The sequence below is a fragment of the Tamandua tetradactyla genome, chromosome 7 (assembly GCF_023851605.1).
Source record: "Tamandua tetradactyla isolate mTamTet1 chromosome 7, mTamTet1.pri, whole genome shotgun sequence".
Taxonomy (NCBI): domain Eukaryota; kingdom Metazoa; phylum Chordata; class Mammalia; order Pilosa; family Myrmecophagidae; genus Tamandua; species Tamandua tetradactyla.
In genome coordinates, this window is record NC_135333.1 from 76,181,764 (window position 1) to 76,203,991 (window position 22,228).

The 22,228-nt window shown below is 40.7% G+C and overlaps 1 protein-coding gene across 23 annotated transcripts in view; it reads right to left on the reverse strand.

The window, feature by feature from the left end:
* GRIN2B (glutamate ionotropic receptor NMDA type subunit 2B) overlaps window positions 1-22,228 on the reverse strand; it is an 849,505-nt gene that overhangs the window by 54,236 nt on the left and 773,041 nt on the right. For all 23 annotated transcript variants that reach the window (XR_013179559.1, XR_013179558.1, XR_013179557.1 and 20 more), the window contains 4 exons: window positions 6,134-6,336; window positions 5,258-5,429; window positions 4,893-5,046; window positions 1,462-1,587 (listed from right to left, as the gene is read on the reverse strand). Coding sequence is in view for 17 of the 23 variants with exons in the window: in XM_077170132.1 (XP_077026247.1) it covers window positions 1,462-1,587; window positions 4,893-5,046; window positions 5,258-5,429; window positions 6,134-6,336 (655 nt within the window). In the remaining 6 variants the exon portion in view is untranslated. The remainder of the gene's footprint in view (window positions 1-1,461; window positions 1,588-4,892; window positions 5,047-5,257; window positions 5,430-6,133; window positions 6,337-22,228) is intronic.

Sequence of the window (22,228 nt, forward strand, 5' to 3'; positions counted from 1 at the left end):
ATCAAAGTTACCTGCAAAAAAATGCCACAAAGAAAACTGATATTTAAAGTGGCCTCATGCTGATTTCCTTTGTGAAGACAAGCATTGTTTCGTTAAGTGAACAACCATAAGCCTTTGCTCTGAGCTTTATGAATCTGGATTTTTACCTCCCTCGCTTTCTGCAAAAACTAATTTTAGTTCTTGCTACTGTCAATCTACGTATATATCAATGTGCTTCCTAGATGTTTTACTTTTCATTGGTGCCTTTCAAAATGGGACACAGAATATGGTTTCTGGATCACCCTTTGGCACAGGCTGACAGACCCTGATTTTACCATATCATGGAGACTTCAAGACTTCTGCCCTAGAATGCGCAAACAAGAAGGCAGTTCTTCTCCTGGAAATACTTCAGTGCAGTGGTGGTTCACACTATTAAGTGGTGCTTAACAGAAGCATTTGGGGAGCTTTTATAAAACATACCTGAATCTCAGCCCAAAAGATTCATATTTAATTGATGTTGGGGGAACTGGTTACCCTAAAATGCAACCAGGGCAGAGAACAACTATTTTGAAACATATAGTGTTAAGCTCCATTCTGGAATTGGTGAATCAGGACATCAGGAAATGAGACCCAAGCATCTTTGTCTTTTTACGAGCCTCTGAGGTAATTCTTTGTGGAGCCAGGTTTAAGAATCTTTCCTTCCAGAGGCATAATTCCAGGACAAAGCTCACACTGTGGATGGGAGAAGACTCAGAGAAGGTGGAATATTCCCTAATCCTGAGGTTCTCAGGAAATTTTGGAGAAGCTTTTCAAAAGGATCCCAGGGCCCCTTCAAAATCTAATGAGTTTTATGTCAACTCTCACAATGTCTCAATCACATGGGGAGCCCTCTCTGGGGGCCTACCTGACCTGGACATTTGAACCTGCAATAGTAGCTATGTCCATTTTATTTCAAACAACTAATTCCTATACTCCCTGGCATAGGGGCTTGAGCCAGGGACACAGACTTTGGTGATCTCATGCCTTAATACTAATTCTTTGGTTGTGCAGAATCTACAAGATTCCACCTTGTGGATATACCCCAGCATATACCCCAGAGTACCTTATTTTTCCTTATTCTTAATATATGTATGTTAGTTACATCTGCTCAGATAGATTGTCCATGGCCTAGGTTATCAAAATAGTCTCCTCTGGCATGTTTATGCTACCCAGATCCACTGCCAGCCTTTCCTCTTATTTACCTTGGGGTGAAACTATGGTCAAAGAAAGGATTAAACCAGGGAGAGGATATATAGATTCAAACTAACATCTTAATTGGGGCATTTCTAGAGTCACCAAGCTAATGACATAGAAGGCTGAGAGGTTATTTTCAGAAATGAAAATGAAAGAGAGGAGGGCAGACACCAAGTAAGGGGTACAGAGATTACAAATTAAAAGCTAGAAGAAACATTGTAAAAATGCAATGGTTCCAGATGGCCTTACCTCTGCCATCAGCAAGGCACCTGTTGTAACCCACAGGGCTGAAATACTCAAAGACAAAGACAGCCACGGCCGAGACGATGAGCAGCATCACGAACATCATGACCCATACGTCAGCGCTGAATGGCTCTGCAGAAAGGGGGAAAAGCTTAGGGTTACAATGGGGGAGCAAACAGGTTTGATTAATTCATATATTCCTTTGCTCATGCAAACACAAGCTTTGGGGAAACAAACCACCTGTGTGCTCCATGCCTTCAGGGAGCCAGACCTGGCTTAGGGAGGCATCAGATGCTTAGTGGCTGAGCACCCCATTCCCCTGATGGGCATGTCAGAGTTTTTAAAATTTCAAATCCATGAGGAGGACTGTTTCATGCCCAAGAAGTTCATTATTGGATGAATATCTGGGTCTCTCAGTAAAAGGTGCAATTGGGGGTGGGCCACGGTGGCTCAACAGGCAAGAATGCTTGCCTACCATGCCAGAGGACCCAGGCTCGATTCCCGGTGCCTGCCCATGTAAAAAAAAAAAAGAGAGGTGCAATTGGAAGAAACCGCACTAAATATGGAGCACATGAATCACATGGGACTGACTCCTGGTTTATATTCTTTGCTGTGGCTCAACTATGTGGCCACACTGCACAGAGGAGCCCTGGAAAAGCCTTCTCCAATGTTTCTGAACCTTTGAGCCAAATTCATTCTCTACATATTTCAAGCATTTTTCAACATGTTTGAATTCACTCACTCAGTAACAATTATGTGCAATGAAAACCCCCTTGCTCCCTTGCCCTACTTCTCTTAGACATCCCAGCCTAGATTTACTTTTTTCAACCCATTTGGATGTGGTATATCTTAATCAACATCATTAGGGTATAGGAATACAAGTCATATTTAAAAAATCCATTTGCAGTGAATGTCAGCGGGTGCAAGAGAGAGAATTTAACATGCCTAAACTGTAATTAAAAAAACAACTCTAATCTATTTCCTATTACCAGGACATAGGGTTGATGGGACAGGACCAGGCAAGATAGCAAAAATGTTCTAGTCATTATTTCCTTGATCATTTTTGCTGACTTCCTTCCAGCTGATTTATATCTCTAGGGCTTTAAACTGAACCCTATATTCCAGGAGCCATTTCTTTAAAGGCCCATAAAAAAGGACAATCTCTATTCTGCCCCATGATTCAAGGCTCCCTCAACTGTGCCTCAAAATAGTTCTGGCCTTTTTAGCTGTCACATCACATTGTAAACTGATAACTAAGTAAATTAACATGCCATTTTTCCACTTTCCAAATCATTAATAAAGATGAAGTTGAAAAGGGAAAAAATTGGCTGAAAACTTTAAAAATATTTTCTTACTCTGAAATCTACTTTAGAATTATAAAAGCCTAGACACTTCAGTAATTAAAGAAGGATATTGATAAAACCCCAGAACTAAACACACAGACTGTGAAATGGAAAACCTTTCAGTAGCAGCCAGAGATGTGAAGGAAGAATGTACAATTCAAAGCCTTTATGAAGTGGTGCAGAGAAAGGCTCCTTTCCTTGACTGTAATTGATTGCAGTCCTACCCTGATTTCACTTTTTTCTATGATTGGGGGATAAGTGAGTACAAGCATTGTCTCTATGTTATCTTTACCCTCACTGAGTCCAGGGCTATTTCCTACCCAAAATATAACAAATATTTGTATTGTTGCTTACAATGTAAAAAGCACTTTCACCACATATTCATATAACCCATACAATGAATCCTTTATAGGATCATTATATCTATTTTACAGAGGAACAAATTAAGACTCAGAAGACAACATCTTTTAGTTCATGCTCAGAAATCGGCAGGCTCAGGTTGTGAATTAAGGTCCTCTGAGGCAAAAGTCAGTGCTTTTCACATTGTATCATGTAGCTTCTTTTGTCTCTCCGGGAACACTGGTTCCCGGGTGAGGGTTGAGCCCTGAAGTGGCCCCAAGTGTCCCAGACATAGGCTTTGAAAGCAGCCACAGCTGGGCTTTCATTCCTGCTCTGCCATTTACTATTTGAGAGACTGTTGGAAAATTGCTTAATCTAAGCTTCTATTTCCTAAGCCAAAAATGGGTATAATATTATCAGTGAGATAATATATATAAAGGATGTTCGATAAAGCATGGCACATACTAGGTGTTCAGTAAATATAGGCTTCCCTTATCCCTATAACTAACTGTACTTTTCATGACACACACACACTCACACACCCTACCTGGCATTTCTATGTCATTCTTGGGCTATAGTGATGTATGTAGAAGTTAATATTAGTGTTATGCTTATAGGGTTAGAATTACAGAATTAAAATGCAGTTTGCTTTGTACTTCTTTATCCTCCAGTTATCCTTACGAAGAAAGCAAGCAAATAAAATTTGTACAGCTGCTATGAGGCTTAAGGCAGACAGTGTGTATGTTAAGCAATAACATTTGAAAATCGGCAGGGCCAGAATTTGCTTCACTGGGAGTAAGAGGGTTAACTAGGAGGCTAAAGTAATTCATAGAAAAGTTCTATGATGCCTATAACTCCACTTTGTGATATATTATTGAATCAATTCTTCTATGGAATTAATTAATTAATTACTATCTACTCTAATATTAATTTTTACAATGTTGGCGGCCCTTAGAGAGATTGTGATTCGCCCAAGAACTGATAGCTTGTTTATGACGAAACCAGGTTTCCTATCTTCTAGCCCAATGTTCTGATTTCAGGATTTTAAAAAATAGTATTTATTTTATCTTCCAACCCCTTGCTCTCATAGTCCCTGTGAAAAGTATTGGATATGAGCTCACAAAACACCCTCATCTAGTTGAAAACTTGGCTTTCTCTCACCAGGCTGTATATCACATCTAAGGCTTTTGGCATTTAAGTGATGCTAGAGAGTGAGAAAGTACAGAAGGGTAGGGCTGAGGGGACACCACATCAGCTTTATCCGGCAAAGCCTAAGAAAATTCAACTGAAAGCAGAGAACCTACTTGTTAAACTGAGTTTCATCCATGGAGATAATTAAAAATCAATAGGTGTTTTAATGGAATCCAGAATTAGAGATTAATAAAGCAGGGAGCAGTTTTAGAGATCGGCTCATTGAAAAGCCTCTTTTCATGTATGAGAAAACTGAGTTCAAGGGTGGAATACCCTGGCTAAATCTCAAATGATGACTAAATTGCAGGAATGAGAATAACTTAGGACCCCTGATCACTGGTTCAGCACTGTTTTCTCACACGGTATCCTGCCTTCCCATTTTTCTGCGTTTATCAGTTTTCATGCTTGAGGATAATTTATTTTGAAGTCCACAAATGGACTGGCTGAATCAAGCTCCTAGCAAACCACCACCTGGCTGAAAGAGCCTGGCAACGTGCTTCTTCGATTGTTTCTTCGTCGTGTCCACATGTCCATTTCCTTCATGCCAGTAAATGCATCATTTACCTAAGAAGGCAGAAGGTGAGACAGTTCCATTGCTTCGTGACACCATGACACTGATGCCAGTCTCAATGAAGGGCACAGAGAAGTCGACCACCTCAGATCTCTCCTCATTGATGGTGAGTGAGCCCACTGCCATGTAGGCCCGCTTCATGACCACCTGGGGACAAGGGAACAAGAGCATCCAGAAAGGTGAGGAGCCAACACAGGGAAAACACTCATGGCCCAGCAGTGGCTATCTCTGTAGGGTACGGACAGTAAATTCTATTTACTGTTTTGTAGCTTTCATGATTTCTAAACTACACATTTTAATATTTAAATGGAACAAAATAAATGAAAAACGGCAGGAGCCCTTAATTGCTGACACTCACCTCTCCAATCATACCATTCCAGGTCCCATTGATTTTCTTCCCGTGCTTGCCATTGGTCACCAGGTAAAGGTCATAGGTGAACTTCACGGATTTAGAAATTTTCTTAAGGATGTCTATGCAGAACCCCTTGCAGCATTTTTTTATGTAACCTGGTTCCTCCTCTGTTTTATTCCTAACCAGTTAAAGAAACAAAACACAAAAGCCAGGCTTTATATAAAGTGCAAACTACCTACCTTATGCTATTAAAACTCCCACCCTAAAAGTTCCTCCTTCATGGATCAGCACAATTTATACCAGACCTGAGTAGGGAAATAAATGAGACTACAAGACTACAATACTCTCATGATCTCATCACTTTGAACCATATTTTCTCACAATTTTTAACACTTCCTTGAGGTATAATATACATCAGAAAAGCATGCAGAGCCTTACAGTTCAGTATGATGAATTTTCACGAACTGAACCACCCATTTAACTAGCACCCATACCCTGCTCCAGAAAGTTAGCGAGCTCCCTTCCAGGTAGCTCTCCCTCTCACAAAAAAAAAATAAAGAACCATTATCCTGACTTCCAACAGCAAAAAGCAATTTGATCTATTTTGAAAATTGTTTCTAAATCTCCATATTTCAGGACTGGCCCAAGAAAACTTATTTCAACACCAATAATCAGCTTAAGCCTTCATAAAGTTAAGGCCCTGGTCTTTGAGCCAGGGAAGTTCATTAGCAGTCATTTTTCCAGGTCTGGACAGAACCAGCCCTCGGACCACAGGAGTGCTGGTCACTCCATAGCTCAACAGTAACAAAAAATCAGGCGTGAGGTCCCCAGCCAGCCAGGTGTCCACCCCGCTCCACCCGGAGCCACAGGGAGACGCCGTACTCAGAGATGATGCGTTTTTGGCAGGGGACCGTGTTCCTCATGCAGGTTCCACTCAGAGGGTCCACACTCTCCACAATGACAAACGGAGCTTCCTCCAGGGTCACAATGCTCAGGTGGTCATCTTCCTGCTCTTCTGTCTCCGGACACATTCGGGGCCACACGTAGTACTTCATCTGCAGGGACTTGTCTTTCCACTTCCCCACCTGTACAGGGGTGAACAAAAGACTCAGAAACTGCCTGCTGCAACACAGCAGCCTCTCCCGGGATCACCCGGATCGTCCTAGGAAGCTGTTAAACAAAGGCCAATAGACGTAGGCATTGCACACGATAGAGGGAAGACTGCTTTGTAGACCACGTGCTATCACCTTCAAAATGAGACAGCTGTGTCGCAGTCTAGGGAAGGTGATACATTCATTCACTCACCCCACATGCTAAATATTAAATGAGGACCTACTATGTGCCAGGTGCTACGCTATGCATTGCAGCTCAAAGAAGCATCATCATGCCCTCTATTCAGCGCATACTAACTGAAGGAGTCAGAAATGTAAACAAGTGTTTACGTTGCTGCAAGTCCTAAAACTGAAACCTACACAAAGTGCTGTGAGGCTGCCAGAGTTCCCTGCATCATATGTGTCTGTTGCTTTTTTTTTTTTTTTTGTATTTAACAGTAACAAGGAGCGTGATAGAACAGCAGATAGCTTTGGAAAGGTCAACAGAATGACTAGAGCAAATGAGCCAGAAGGATGTGTTTCTGGCTTGTAACAGAGGTGGGAGCCGAATGGAGGGGAGCTGTCAGTGAGCTCCCACTACGGAGGTGTGCACTGGTCAACTTCAGGGAAGATCATTTCATGGACTACATGGTAATACTGGTCCCGGGGTTATGCACATAGTGACCCCACTGCCAATCATCAGGAGAAATGTTTGGGTTCCTTTCTCATTTAGAAGAGCCATTCGTTTCTGTTTTTATAATAGAATCTGCATGGCTTTGTTGGTGGGTTCTTGCTCTCGCTCTGAGTTTATTGAAGAAAGAAGGAATACCTTTTAATTTTCTATAACTCAGCATCTTCAGTTATGTATGACAAGGGATTATGGATTGCAAACCCCGGCGTTTCCCCAATCCATGATTTCCCCCACGCAGTAATGTGGATTAGTAGAAGAGGTGAGTCATTGGGAACACAAAAGTACTTAATTAATTAACTATATAAATTACATTCAAAAGCAACAAATCAGTAATGCTTTTTCAAGCATATAGACATGGGTTAACATATTTGTACAAAACCGACATGCTTTCCTGCCATGGTTTCTGCTTCTGTCTACTCTTAGGCCTCTATCCAGTGCCTTCCTAGGTGTGGTCTTTCCCTCCCCCAGCCTCTCCCACGGTGCCTCGTACTCACATGCCTGAGTTAGGCCCACACAGTTGCTGTGCTTCTTTCACTGCATCATTAGAACATGGGCAGTGGCTTGGTGTCCTGGGCGATATTGTTTGGCACCTGCACAGCCCTTCCTTGGCACAAACAGATGCTGGTTGGTTTTCTTCCAAAGTGTGTAAGCCATATCATACACACTCAACCAAATGTTTACTTTCCTTTTTATGTACAGCCCTCTTAGTACCATTGATACCAATTTTGGTGCAAGTCCGTTTTTCCCCATATCGTTAAGATAACTTATTTCTAAAGACTACTTATTTCTTTGCAGCTATGTGGGATATATTAATGTTTTCTGCCGGTGGCTGGGGGAGATGGGGGAATCACCCCTGAGAGGCCATCACGTTGGGTCACCTCCACTTCCAAACAGCCATGTTTATCCCAGTTGCCAAACTGATATTATTTCCTGCCTGGTCAATGATGTGGAAAATTTTGGATGTTTTAAAGTAACTAATTTAAATACTTTTTTCACTCCCATCATCTTCCTTTAACAATGCCTTTTTAGTTTCTTTTAAATCTTAATTTCTTCTCTCCTATCTTCACTGCCACTAGTTCAATCCAAAGAAATTTAGGAGACCATTCAGGGATTATTGTAGCAGACTTCAAACCTCACATAAGATCCCTTCCCAGAGACCACTGTTTTTACAATACTGCCCGAGAGCACTTCTTAAAATACCACTGTCACATGATTCCTTATCCAAAAATTTCAGCAACCTGCCACCACCTTCAGGGTTATGCCTAAACTGCTCACCCAGATGATCAAGCCTGTACATTGAGCCTAACCTACCTTGATAATATTAATTTGCAAAGCATAATCCTTTGGCTGATTTGGAAAAAGGAAGTTGTTGGTATTGGGAGCTTACATGGGTTAACCAAGAACAGGTTGCAGCAAACTAGCTGCACTGTTTTTTCTACAGATTACTATACCATGAAACAGAAATGCTGCAGACATAGCATTTTTGACAAATTTTTTCATGGAATTTTTATGAACAAGATGGAATGCCATATGGCTTATCATATACTTTGATAAATTTGTAGGGGGTCTAAATCTGTATTCAAAAAGAAAAAGAAAATGACTGCTTAATGAATCAATACGAATATGGAAAGAAGTCTACACTGACATGCACTGTTCTTAGAAGTGGCGTGTACAGTGTTTTATAAAGCAAAATAGAAGTCATGCTCTCAGAACCACTAACAACACAAAGCTAGAATAGGTAGAGGATATACTGCATTGCAGGATCAAGTCTGGAAGAGATACGAATTAATTGGAATGATGGACTGAACCAACTGGAAAGAAATTTAACAGTGTTTATACTTCAAGCAGTTTGATTTTGTAAAAAAGCAACTGCACTGCATTGAAAAGAAAATATTTTAATTAGCAGCAGTCTAAAATGCTATTTTAATTGCAAATGGCCACATCTATAGACTTACAGTGTCTACCCCATGGGGTGAAGGGAGGGCATGGATGATGCCACTCTGCTGTGTTCATCATGCGACAGCTGGAAAACTAGACACTGATCCTGTAATTCTATGGGATATCGCTTTTCATTCAATATGGTTTCTCATTTCTCCAGCACTCCTTTGTTCATGCAGATTGCTCCTAGCAAGCTTTTCCCCGGCTTCCTAGCAAGCTAACTAGATCATAGCCTGGCTGTGCTTAAATTCTATTCAACCATTAACAGTTGTATGCCACCTTTGTGCCAGACACTGAGCCATATTCTACAGACAGCAGTACCAGATTAACATTTATTGAGTGCTTAGTATGCACTAGGCACCAAACAAATCTAGTAATCTCATTAATCTTCGTAGCAAGCCTATGAGATGGAGACTATAATTTAATGTCTCATTTTACAGATAAGCACAGAGAGGTTTGATGACTTGCCCATAGTCTCTCAGTGAGTGAATGCAATGTCAGGATTTAAAGTGGGACCGTCTTACAGCAGAGACTATACTGCACTGCTTCTCTGACAAAAGAGGAGTAAGAGGTGGTCCCAAGAAAAGGCTAGTGGGGGAAGACAACATATTATTGACAACAATATCACATTAGGCTTTAATAATTACCCCAATGAAGGATATAAAAGGATATAAAAAAGTTTAGGACTCAGAGTAGAACTGATTATTTCTGAAAGGTTGGGGAACCCCTCATGGAAATGCTTATCTTTGAGGTGGCCCTCGAGAAGTAAGCAATGGCTCCTTAAGTGAAGAATTCATTATCTGCTGAGGCCATAGGAAGAGCAAAGTAACGATCATATCAATGCTGCATGAAAGGACCATGGTTAGCCCTTCAGAGCTGAAGGGTCCAGTGTGTGGGAAGAAATAGCCTAGCTCAGCTCTCCTCCCCCTTAAGGAGCGGTTCACCATAGCCAGGGGATCTATATCATTCTGGAGAGCAGATTGGCTCCTCGTGCACATCTCCTCCCAGCTGGGTGTTGTATGGCCAGTTTCAAGGTGGTAGGTTGAAATTGGCCATGGACACTATGAAATTGGCCAACACTACAAATCAGGACTTCCTCTACCTCATCCCCCAGTTGTTAACATTTACTAGTTCACTACTGACCAGAATACTCAAATCATTCATTATATCAGGCTACTTCCTACCTTCTTTATTGACATTTTTACTTTTCAGGTGGCTTGTTTTGGATCCTGAACTAAATTCTAAATGTGTCTAAGTTTCTCTATGACTGTATACAAATTTCTAAAACCCTCTGGGCCTCTCTCCATATTATAAAATAAGGGAGAGGATTTCTAAACTATCTTCCATATAATTTTATGATCCCATGATTTCTTTAGCACAGGGCTCTTGACTATATACATCCTACAGATTAGAGCCAAAGAAAAGGAGTTCTGTGCTTTTTTTCTGAATGAAGGGCAGTATCCAATTTGTTTATACAAAAGATCAGCTTTGCTTAAAGTCATGATTAGTTCCTTATTATTTATTCAAGGATGATTGCAGTGAAAAGGATGGTTAACAAATTCCTAATGACTGAAAGGGGAAAGCTAAAAAATAAAAACTCTAAAGTTTCACATTGTCAATAAGTAGGGCTCATGTTAAAAAATGTATTTAGACAGAGTTACCACAAATTCTTTATGGAGCAAGGTAGGTTAGAAATAAGTAAAATAACTGAAATTAAATAAAATAGGAAACTGTTTAGGTAGAAAAACAAGGTGCTTTTTTTAGTAATTCTTATTTCAAGGGGGGACGGAAATATGATGAAAATATAACATATGGGAAAGTTGGAAAGAGTGATGACAAACAGTAAATAGAGAAAGAAAAGCCTGAACTACAGAAAGGAAAAATCCTGAAGGTTCTTCTAAGGTGTCGACAACGTTGTGAGGATATACTATTGGAATTGAAGAGAAGAGTAAGAAATGAGGCTAACAGGAGATATTTCAGAGAAAATCCAGTGAGAAAAACTGAATGAAGAATTTATAGTCAAAACAAATATAGTTAAATTATGATCCAAAAAAAAGCTTAAGGAATAATGAAGAAAATGGCTGTAAAGCACTCTGAATTCCTTTGAGATCGACACTAAACAAACATCATTACCACAAGCACATTTAATAACAACATCTGTCTATAAAAAAAACTCATTCATTTTGCCATACTAACATTTAAAAAGATCTCTTGAGGACTGAAATCATCTTTCTCTACAGAAAAAATAAATTCTTTGCTTCATCTTCTCAAAAAGACATGGAGTCATTTATAGAGTTTCTGGTTCGGTTCTCTGAGTACAAGACAAACACCGGAACAGCTGAGAATTTCTCCTCAGAAGTCTGCTTCATAAACCTATATAGCACATTAGTCTTCGTGAAAATTCTAGGGAACCAATCTCTGGTGAGTTCAGACTTCAAAGTCTTCCTTCTGTCAACAGATTCTTCCATCACCACCAGGGAAATTGGCACCAATTAGTACACTGACAAGTCCAAGCATTAACAAGACCACACTGACCTTGCTCCCCTCTGCAAGCCCTGATTTGTCCCTTCACCATAAACAGTCACGTGCACAGCAGGGGTGATGTGTCACGTGGGAGAAGGGAGAGAGGACCCCGGCAGGGCACTGCTCTCCGAATGCTGTGGCAGTCCTTACGCAGATAAGCAAAGGACAGCAGTCTCCCTGGGCTGCCTCTCTCAGAAAGTCATTTTTCGAGATCCTGGATCAAAGCATTTATTAGAGCCTCTTTAGGCGTCAAAGGTTATTTTTCAAAAATCAAAGCGCTTTTGTTTCTTGCTTGAGATGGCATCTGGATCTAACACTGAACGCTTGCTAATTCTTTTAAGCCTTCCTCTGACTTTTAAAATGTGAAACTTAAAGCTACGTATTGTTTTTGCTGAGCAAGTTGGGAAAGCAGGAAGAGTCTCTGTAAGGCAACCAGAATTCTGCATCCCCTTTGTTCTCAAAGAGGTGTGTCAGATCAGGCAGTTGTTGGTGCCCAGCCTAGGCAAGTAAGGGACCCCTTGACAGAGCGTATCTCCACTCACAAAGATGCACATATTAGCTCTAAGGATTTTTAGCAGATGAGGGTATGTCGGTACTTCTTCATTTTGCTCAGTCTTTATTTTTCCATATCTACCCCTGCTTCCGCCCCCTTGTAAGCAAGTGAACATTCTGGTGTTTGACCATCTATGCCTTTCTCCATATCCACATAAAATACATATACGTAAACCTGAAGAAGGGGCTTTGTGTGGGTGTGTATGCATGAGTGTGTGCCTTTCCAACCTTGGATCGTAATCTATACATTTCTCTGCAACTTTCTGTTCCCACTTAATGTACTTCACAGGCTTTCTTCCAACTCAATAGGTAGTAGATCTACCTCATTTTAATAGCCGCATTGTAGTCCATATTATGAATGGGCCTCCATTTATCCAACCTTCCTACTCCTGATAAACACTAGGCTATTTCCAAAACAAACTGAACGAAAATACCTAATGCATACCATGGTATTTCTAAAGCATCAATTTCCAGTATGGAAAAAACAGAATCAAAGAATTTTTATATTTTTAAATGTTCTTAGTGTTGTCAGATAACTTGACCAAAAGTTTACAGCCACTAGAAGTACTAACAACAAAACATGAGAGCTCTCCCAGCTCACCTCATCAGCACTTGGTTTTTATCCCTATTAAATGTTTGCCAATCTGAGGAATGAAAAAAGGCTATCTTATTGCCCTAATTTTCATCTCCCTGACTTGCAGTGAGGTAAAGCCCCTTTCTGCATCTGTTAGCCATTCAGATTTTCCTAACCCCTCTAAACGCATCCTTCACCCATGTTTTTTTACCAAGGTCCTTGCCTTGCTTATCTATTCTATGGAAGAGGCTGTTATAGTATGCGAGTAACTCTTCATCTGTCAGATGAGTTTGAAATATCGCTCCCACTCTGAGATTTGTCTTCTGTTTGGGATATTTATTCCATGCACAGAATCTTATTCTTTTGAGGTAAAATATGTCTTTTTATATCAAGTTCCTGGTTTCCTAACTCAAAAACCAAAAAAAGTACACCTCACTGTCCAAGTGTTCATTGTTCTTTCTTGGGGTACTTTCACCTGTAGTTTTTTCTATACTGAATGTGACTGGGAGCAGCTTTGCTTTCTGTTATTAGGAATAGTCTCCCGTCTGCTCAGCAACTCTCCTCCCAGGAGGGTTACCCGCTCTTCCAAGTCTCTCAAGTGCCCTGCATCCTCCCCAGCTCTTCCCAGGCACCCTCAGTCCCACAGTGTTGTTCCCAGTCCCCTTGCCTGGAGAAAACACTCTGCTGCATGATCTCCTGTTGTCATTTTGTGGATCAACCTTTCCTTTTGCCTATCCTATAGTTACCTGTTAGCTACAATTTGATGTGCAAATTCCTGTCTTTGAATGTGTCTATAAGCACTCTGAGGGTAGGCAGGGACTTCTTTATTTTACCTCCTTGAGTCCCTTGTACTGGCTTACACAAGTGGGCACTCAGTAAACTCTTGACTGGTATCAAGGGACAAACATGCTTCATGCTCTCTAAAGAGCCTCCACTAGAGTTCACCCCAGTGTTCCTCCTCAAAAAGGTTGTAGGGGTTTAAAGGCTGATGCATCTACTGTTTTCTCTTCATGGTTGCCCTGGGCAGACTTGGTTCCAGATGAATTGCTGATTGCTGCTGAACTGAGTATCTGACAAGGCCACTGGCAGGGCCTGATGTTCCTTTTCCTCATTATTTGCATACTCTGTGCCATCCGGATTTTTATACTGTTCAGCATCTAAAAATTATTGCCATAATTCAGATCTGATCTATGACTGCCTCTGGCCTATGACTGTTTAGGCTCTTACTAAGCTTGGGACAGGTAGCTCTGGGCATACTTGCCATAGGGAGACGCGTGTGGCTATTCTTGCTTGGCATGTGGTGGCTCTCCCAGTGGCACTGAGACATCAGTTGCTATCTCAGGCCTCAGCAGGTCTTCCGGGCTGACCCACTGCTTTTCTACAGAGCCTAGGGCTCCAGAGAGCTGTGGATGCCCACTGCTGTCACTGTGTGTGTCTAAGTGACCGTTGTTCTCTGCTTGTTCATCCTTCCACATCCCCTGCTCTTGGTGGGCGGGGGGGGTGCACAGGAAAATGGGAGATGGAGTAGAATCGGGTGCCACCGTGAATGGGAGTTGCTGATTCTCTGAGCAGCAGAGAATGTTTATGGTCATTCCAGATACCATCAAGGACAGACACGTGATAATATTAGAGTAATTGCAGCATTATGTCAGACTCCAGGCCAGGAACTTCACATAGAGCCATGTCATTTCAATGTCACAAACTCCCCCAAAGGTAGGTATTATCATGTCCACAATATAGAGGCTCATTGCGGGACCAGGATTTTATCCTTGATCTGTTTGATGCTTAAAGCATATATTTCTTTCACCATACTTTGTTGCCCAGTGAATATTCTGGACCTCTTAATTTCTTACAACTTACTGTGATTTGAGGGGAGTAGAAAAGTCTATTTCAGTACCATAGCCTTCCACTCTCACCCCAGCCTCCCAGAAACTGACACTAATGATTGTGTCTACATGTCTACAGGTAGATGGCAAGTGAACTTCATGACAGGGACCTGGTGAGCAGGTTGTCTGCAGGTGGCAGAAGGAGGGAGGGCACTGACTAGCTACGTGATCTTTAATAAGTCGTTTAACCTCTCTGTGCCTACCACATAGTAGTGTTATACAAGTATTTGCTAGTTTTCTCCTTCTTTTTATCATTACTAACTCAACTACTATTGAAAGTGTCAGTGCAACTGCTTACTATGCTTAAATTCCTATAAGAAACATAGTGTTTTGTTTGCAAGTGGCAAGGAAGAAATATTGAAAAAACTCCAACTTCCCAAATTTTTAATTCATTATGTTTCAAAAGGTCAGGGTAAATTCCATATACTTCATTTGGTTTCATGCAATATTTTCATTTAAATGCAAATAAAACCAGAAATCACAAGAATAAAAATTACATGATTGTTCCAGATTTACAAACGGCCTTGACTCCAAAGCCTACAAATTAAGCCTGGTGTTACCTCTCCATAAACCCGGGATAAGCTACATCTTTTAGAATGGCTATTAATTTCTTTAGGTCAGAGCATTTTGAAAATAGTTTGCTAAGCAGGCTAAAATACAAGGAAGGATTTAACATGTTTTTCTCAACATGATGTCTTCATGGGTGAAGGGTTTGAAACCTCCCAAATCCAAACTCCCCATTCCTAGAAAGCTTTCTGGGACTTCAGAGTACAGTTCTTGAGAGCTGAGCTCCACTTTCTCCTCAGAGGTGCCTTTTTCCACAGCAAACCCCTTTTCTGGAGTCCCAGAATTAAATCCTAAACCACCCTTTAGGACATGCAGGACCCAGTCAGGGGCCTCTCAAACATAAGTAGCACAATCCTACTCCGTTTGAATCACATCCCCTATATCACTTGGTTCCAGATGTGTGGGCATCCTACAGGGAACAGCCCAGCAAAGTCACTGACTGACAGCTCATGGGTGGGTTCCAGGGGTACTCTTACTATCTGCTTTGGGGGACAGGGCTGCAGGTTTCAGCCACAGACACTGCTCATGCTCAGATTACCTTCTCCTTAACCCCTACCTTTATCCTCAAATGACAAGTAGAAGTATAGAGCAAATGGGTATGGTTTTTGATCATTCTGAGCTCTGATTCCCTGGATTTGAGTGCTGGTTTGGCACACTCCTCACCAGTATGCATGCATGTATGAATGCATGCTTTCCTTTGTCATTCAGCCACTCCACTTACTTTACTCATTTGTCATATTAGCCAAGAGTATAAGTTTTGGAGTCAGAGAGGCCTAATTGGAGATTTGACTTAGTAATACTCATACCCTTTTAGTTGTGTGTGACTCTGGCTTAGTTACTTAACCTTTGTAAATTCTGTGTTGTAGATGTTTGCTCTTTTGTCTACCAATCAGCTATCTACTGCCCTGTTTGCCTTAAATGCATATACATACTCAATTTCTCTCTTAGCTTATATCCCCTCTTTTGTGAACTGACCCTTCTTCAACCCCAGTCACATGGTTCAGTAGAAGTTGGCATGTGATTAAATGTTCCAGTTCATCCTGTACCAAGCCACTTAAGTGGTTCAGCAGTGGGGCACCTGACTAGCTGGGCCAAATTCTTGAGATTTTTGACCTAGGACCAAAAGGTGTAGTAAATCAGTTTCATTCTAGGAGCATAAGCCACAATGTATAAAATTCAGAAGCTATGGGAAGCCATGTTTGTGCCCTATGGAGAAAACTGGCCTATATATAGACAGAAAAGAATGAGGCCAGTGGCAATAGAAAAGTATACACATGCACACGCGTGAGAGAGTGAGCAAGATTTCTGAGAGCATCATGGTCTTTTCTGGGCTATAGCTATCCTGGAGGCTTGCCACAAGCCTACTGTAAGTTCTGTTGAGACAATTCAGTATTCTTATAATAAATGTGCCTTTTGCTTACACTAGTTCAGGTCAGGTGTCTATTTCTTATAATCAAAAAAATTTATGATGCACCACTTACCATCTATAAATGTCAATAGATAATCACAGTGAATATCTTCATGGTTTTTTATGGAATTTTGATGAAAATTAAATAGCAATGATGAAATGTTTGACACAATACTTGGAACATGGTGAACATTCAGTATATGACAGTAGGTGTAGTGGTTGTGGTGGTTTTTTTCATCATTAACTTTCTGTGAATGTGTCAGGAGCCAAGAAGTTTGGGTCATCAATAATAGGTGGATTCCACAGGCACAACTCAGCAAGGCTCCTTGCAGGGGTCTGAGGAAAGGAGAACAGGAAGGTTCCACTCAAGATCTTCAGAATTCTGCATTCAGGCAAGGCCAGCCAGCTATAGCTGTCATGGGAGTGACTTGTGCTGCATCCCCTCCCTGGCCCCTGTGCCTCGTGGGGGTTGCTTGGACAGTTACAGTGGTGTCTACATTTACAGACAATCTCATTTTTAACATCTCTTAAAACTTGTCCTATGTACCAACCCAGTTGCCAGGTCCATTTCCATGCTTTCGGAAAAAGCATGGAAAAGATCCATTTCCCTGTCTCCCTTCCTTCTCTCCATACATCCCTTCAACAGATTCTTTTCCAGGACGAAGAGCTCATAACCAGAAAGTTCATGTAAGTGCCCTACCCAGGTGTTTCCCAAGCCAAGAAAGTGTCATCTGGGGGATTCTAACCCAGGCAGTCTGACACTAGATCCTTTGGTTTCTAACACTCTATACTGTCTCAAATATTCAAAAAGACATATAAAAGTCAAAGGATAGTAAAAGACATATAGTAATAGTTCTCAATAAATGGTTCTGACCCACAATAGTTCATTTGGTCTGGTCTCCTTGTGCAGGATTGGGTGCCTGGGTCCTGACACGGCATTAGAGGTACTAGGGGCCCAGAGCAGCAGGAGAACGAAAGCCATGAAGTGGAAGCAGGGCCAGGATCTGGAAGGCACTGAGTTATCTCAGAAGACCCTCGGAATCCAGAGATGATTATACTTCTCTTCAAATATTGATACAAGACTGATCCTCGCTTGCTGTGCCCCTTGCCTCCTGTCAGTCATCCCATCCTCCTTCAGGATCCTTCTCTGAATTTCAATGGTTTTATAGAGGTTGCAAGAAAAGGTTACTTGAACATGTACAGGAATCAATCCACAGTTTGTAGGCATAGTGGGCTAGCATCTCTCCAAGCACATCTCAGGACCCTTTCACCAAAAATGATGCAAATTGCTGCACATTCAGTAAACCAAGCAATCAAATAAAATCAGGTTCTAATGCAAATTTTCAAGGGCAAGAAAAGAAACTAGGCTGGAGCAGGTCTTTGTCAGAGGCGACTTTGGAGAGCTGTTTGCAGCACTGCAGGGTCCTTAAGCACAAGTGGCAAAAGAAAGTAATGGGAAGTATTATGGAAAAGAAACATATTGTATAAGTATTATGAAAATATTTTCCAGACCACAAATTTGAATGTAAACTATGATAATTAAAATTGTACTTTCAGGGACAACAAAGCAGAATACTTGAATGCAGGATCATCCAGGAAATCCAATACATAGAGTTGTGAATATATATATGAAAAGAAACAAGACATAAACATTGAAAAGACACACATTACTGAGGCAATAAGGGGGCACATTAAAAATAAGCCATTAAAATATATTATAATTTAAAAAGAAGACTGGACCACAGAGACAAGGAAAAAAATCATGAAAGATGGGTGTCTAGGAAGGTAGTCACTGTTCTCTCATAGAATGCATAGAACAGTTTCCTCATATCTCACTAAGACTATACAAAATTGAAATGATTTCCTTACAATAATATTCACTCTAAGATTTTCTGGGGTCTACACCCCTCATTAGCTAGAAAAGGTAAACTTGTGGGAGAAGCACACCTGTTAAGGATGTAGAAAAGTTGACCCCAAGCTATTCTGGACTATCCCATCCCAAACTTGGATATCCAAGGTCACCCCCTTTCACACTGAAGTGCCTTCCTCCAGGTTTGGAGGGTGGAATTGTCAAAGCAAGATCACAGCCTAGACTTCCCTTCCTAGAAACTCTACCTCCTGCTTGCATTTCTCGGTTGCCCCTAACTGGTTTTCCCGTCTCACATCTCATCTTCCACCAGTTCATCCTCCACCTGACACCCAGGGTCATCTCTCTAAAATGCAGATCTGACCCTTCCTTATTCTTCTTGAAGTCGGTCAGTTTTTCTTCATTCATCTACAGAGTAAAATCTAATCTCTTTGGGAAAGCACACATTTTCCCCCTTCCTTTCTCTTTTACTTCTCTCTCTCCCTTTTCCTTCCCTCCTTTAATTCTTTCTTTCTTTCTTCTGGCTTATTTCTTGAGGATTCCCAGCCTTTAATTTTATTTGATAACAACAATATATATGCCATTTCTTAACTAAAAGCCTTCCTTATGCTGGAATTGTTTTCTTTTAAATGTCTGCTCTCGGAATGACACATACCCAGCCTTTTTCAACTCAGGTAGTATGTACTCCAAGAAGCCTTTCCTCATACACCTAAGCTGCATTAGAGGGTTAGGTATCCTTCCTCTGTACTCCCCAAATGGAGTGTATCTCAGCCACTGAACTAGCCATAGTATGTTATATGTAACTGTTTATGATTCTAGTCTCTTCCAGTAGACTATGAGTTCCTCAATGGCAGGAGTTCAATGTTATTTTCTTCTGCACCAATGTTCAGCTCAGGAAATAGCACTAGTATTACTGTGGACACTCAATAAATGTTTGTTGAACAAATGAATGAATGGGATTTCAAATGGGGAACTGGCTCCTGGCAACAATATTATTGATGATTCTACTAATAATACTATCTAATAATGATAGAGCATTTATTATGTATCAGGGACCATGCTAAGCAATGCATATGCATAATCAAATTTGATCTTCTGAATTGTTTTAAGGTAGATTTAATTTTTATATCCATTATTCTATTAATAGTGCCCAATGAATCTTCCCTCCCAGTTTCCATAGTCTTGTATAATCCTATCCCAAACTCTGACTTCTGAGTTTGGTTTTGGACTTGTTTTGACCAGCAGGCTTCATTAGTGATTTTGCAATGGGACTTGCCTTTTTGGAATAGTGGGGACACCACTGATAACCTGGGCAAGTATCCTCGAGGATGAGTGAGTATGCACAGCAAGGCTTAGCTGACAGCCAGTCTCAACAGCTAGACAGGTGAGTGAGGCCATCGTGGATTATCCAGTCTCTGCTGTGCCACCAGATGATGGCAGTCAGATGAGTGACCCTGCGTGAGACCAGCGCAAGAAACACCCAACTCATCTCACCTCAAACTGTTGATCCAAAGAATTGTGAGCATTGTAACAGTGTTGTTTCAAATCACTAAGTTTTGGGGTAGTTGTTACTTAGCAGAGGTTAACTGAAACATAATAACCTTGGGAAAAGTTAAATGTATCAGACAGAACCAAAGAAGAAGATAAGAAGCATAGACAGAAATAAAAAACAAATTAGCACAAACTTCTTTAGAACTCTTTAATATAAATATGTACAGTGTTGACATAAATCATTCTCAATTGTAGTACTGCTGAAATGGTGATAAACATAGAGCTGGAAGTCCTGAATTTCAGGCCCAGCCCTACCGGTGAGAAGCTCTTGTGAATGTAACAAGTCATTTAACTTCTTAGAATCTTAATTTCTTTGTCATCAAAGTGGGAATGTGTGTGTGTGTGTGTCTGTGTGTGTGTGTGTTTGCGTGAGTGGATGGGTTTGTGTGTAATCTACTTCTACTAACTAGATTAGTAGGGATGATAGGAAAGTCAAATGTATTATGTTCATCAAAATGCCCAAATAAATTAGTTAATAAATTGGGGTCACAACAATTACTAACATTTGACCCACAAACCAACAAAAGTTGTTGGGGTAGTAAGGGAAGAGATGCTATAGAATAGAAAATCCAAATTAAACTGTCAGCATATTCCTATATTTCTCTAATGGATATTTCAATGCCTTTAGAACCGGTAGTTATCTCAATTTATTTTATAAGGTGCTCTGAGGATGTCCTGCTTAACTTTTTATTTATCAGGGTTTATAACCTCAGTTCATATAGTCCACTGAAGGTCAGGGGATATCTAGTCACAGGACAAGAATATTAGGTCAGGGATATGAATATTTAACCCATCTCTTCCTCTAACTAGCCCTGGGAACTTTTCCCTTATCCTTGCAGAGCCTGATTCTCTACCTGCAAAATATGAGGGTAACAACATTTACCAAAACTCCCCTACTGGAGTTTGAGAGTGACAAATATGATAATGTAATTGGAAGTTCTTGAAACTGACCAATCCCTATAGAAAGGCAAGGTAATTTGAGCTCCCCCACTTAGCACAAAAAATAACCAATATTTAGGGGTGCTGATCATATGCCAGAAATGGTGCCAAATGGTAGGTTTTGCAGGGGAAAAATAAGAAAACTGACATTTTGAGATGTAAGGTAATTTTCCTGTGGTCACAACTACTAAATGGCTGGATTGCATTCAAATCCTTATCCAAAAGAAACCTCTTCAGCCTGTAGGAGAACAGGAATATTGGCCAGGTAGTTTACCATTAAATGGGGTCACCAGCTGGTGGCTAAAGAAACAGATGATGAAAAAAGTGCTGAGGGAGAAAGAGCTTGTTTTCAAACACAGCTTAATTAATTGGTCGACACAGATCAGGCAGAAGAGGCTGGATTCCAGATGCTTGACATGAAGAATTAATTAGAAGAAAGGTGCTGGTCCCTGGTCCTTGCGTTGATGTCCAGAGCACATGGTGGAATTAAATTACTAAGTTGATTCTGTTCCCTCACCTTAACTAAATATTTCCTCAATGTCATCTAAGGCCATTAGATTGAAAAAAAACTCATTGAGGGTGACAGCTGAACTGAAAAACCTCCATCAACTAAAGTTTCAAGTATAGTCAAAAAAGAGAAGGTAAATATGTTTCTAGTACCTTTTTTTTTTTTAGCTTAAGTTGCAAATGATCAGAATAAAGTTAAAGTTGGGTTACACCCCTGCTAACACTTGGAAATTCCAACTCTGTACTTGCTAGGGTAAAAAAAAAAGGAAAATACTTTAATTCCTACCAGACAAAAAGCACCAGCTTCGTTTCAACTATCCTTATGGTTGCAGCGACAGTGTGTTTGGGGAAGCCAAAATGTCCAGTTTACTACCTCAGTTTTCTATTTCACATTGTTTATTTAAAGGATTAAAGCTTATTTCAGGAGAGACAGAGTCCTTTCATCTGTGTTAAATCTGCAGGAATCACAACAGCTCAGGAGAATAACTAATATAGAAGCTGATACTAAATGTAAGATCTACTGTTCTGGCTTTCATGTGATCTCAGGAGTAAAAGTCACTTTCCAGGAATGGATCCTGTCTTTGCAGACATAGTCAACACTGTGTGTGTGTGTGTGTGTGTGTGTGTGTGTGTGTGTGTGTGTGTGTGTGTGTGTGTGTGTGTGTGTGTGTGTGTGGTGGGAGAGGGTGTGTCTAAAATGCTTCTAATTTTTTGTTTAGGGTTTTTGTTTGTTTGTTTGTTTGTTTGTTTTACATGGCCAGGCACTGGGAAATGAACCTGGGTCTCCGGCATGGCAGTCAAGAACTCTGCCACTGAGCCGCCATCGTACCACCTGTTGTTTATATTTTTATCAGTGATTTTTCATGTATTCTGTAGTTGTTTG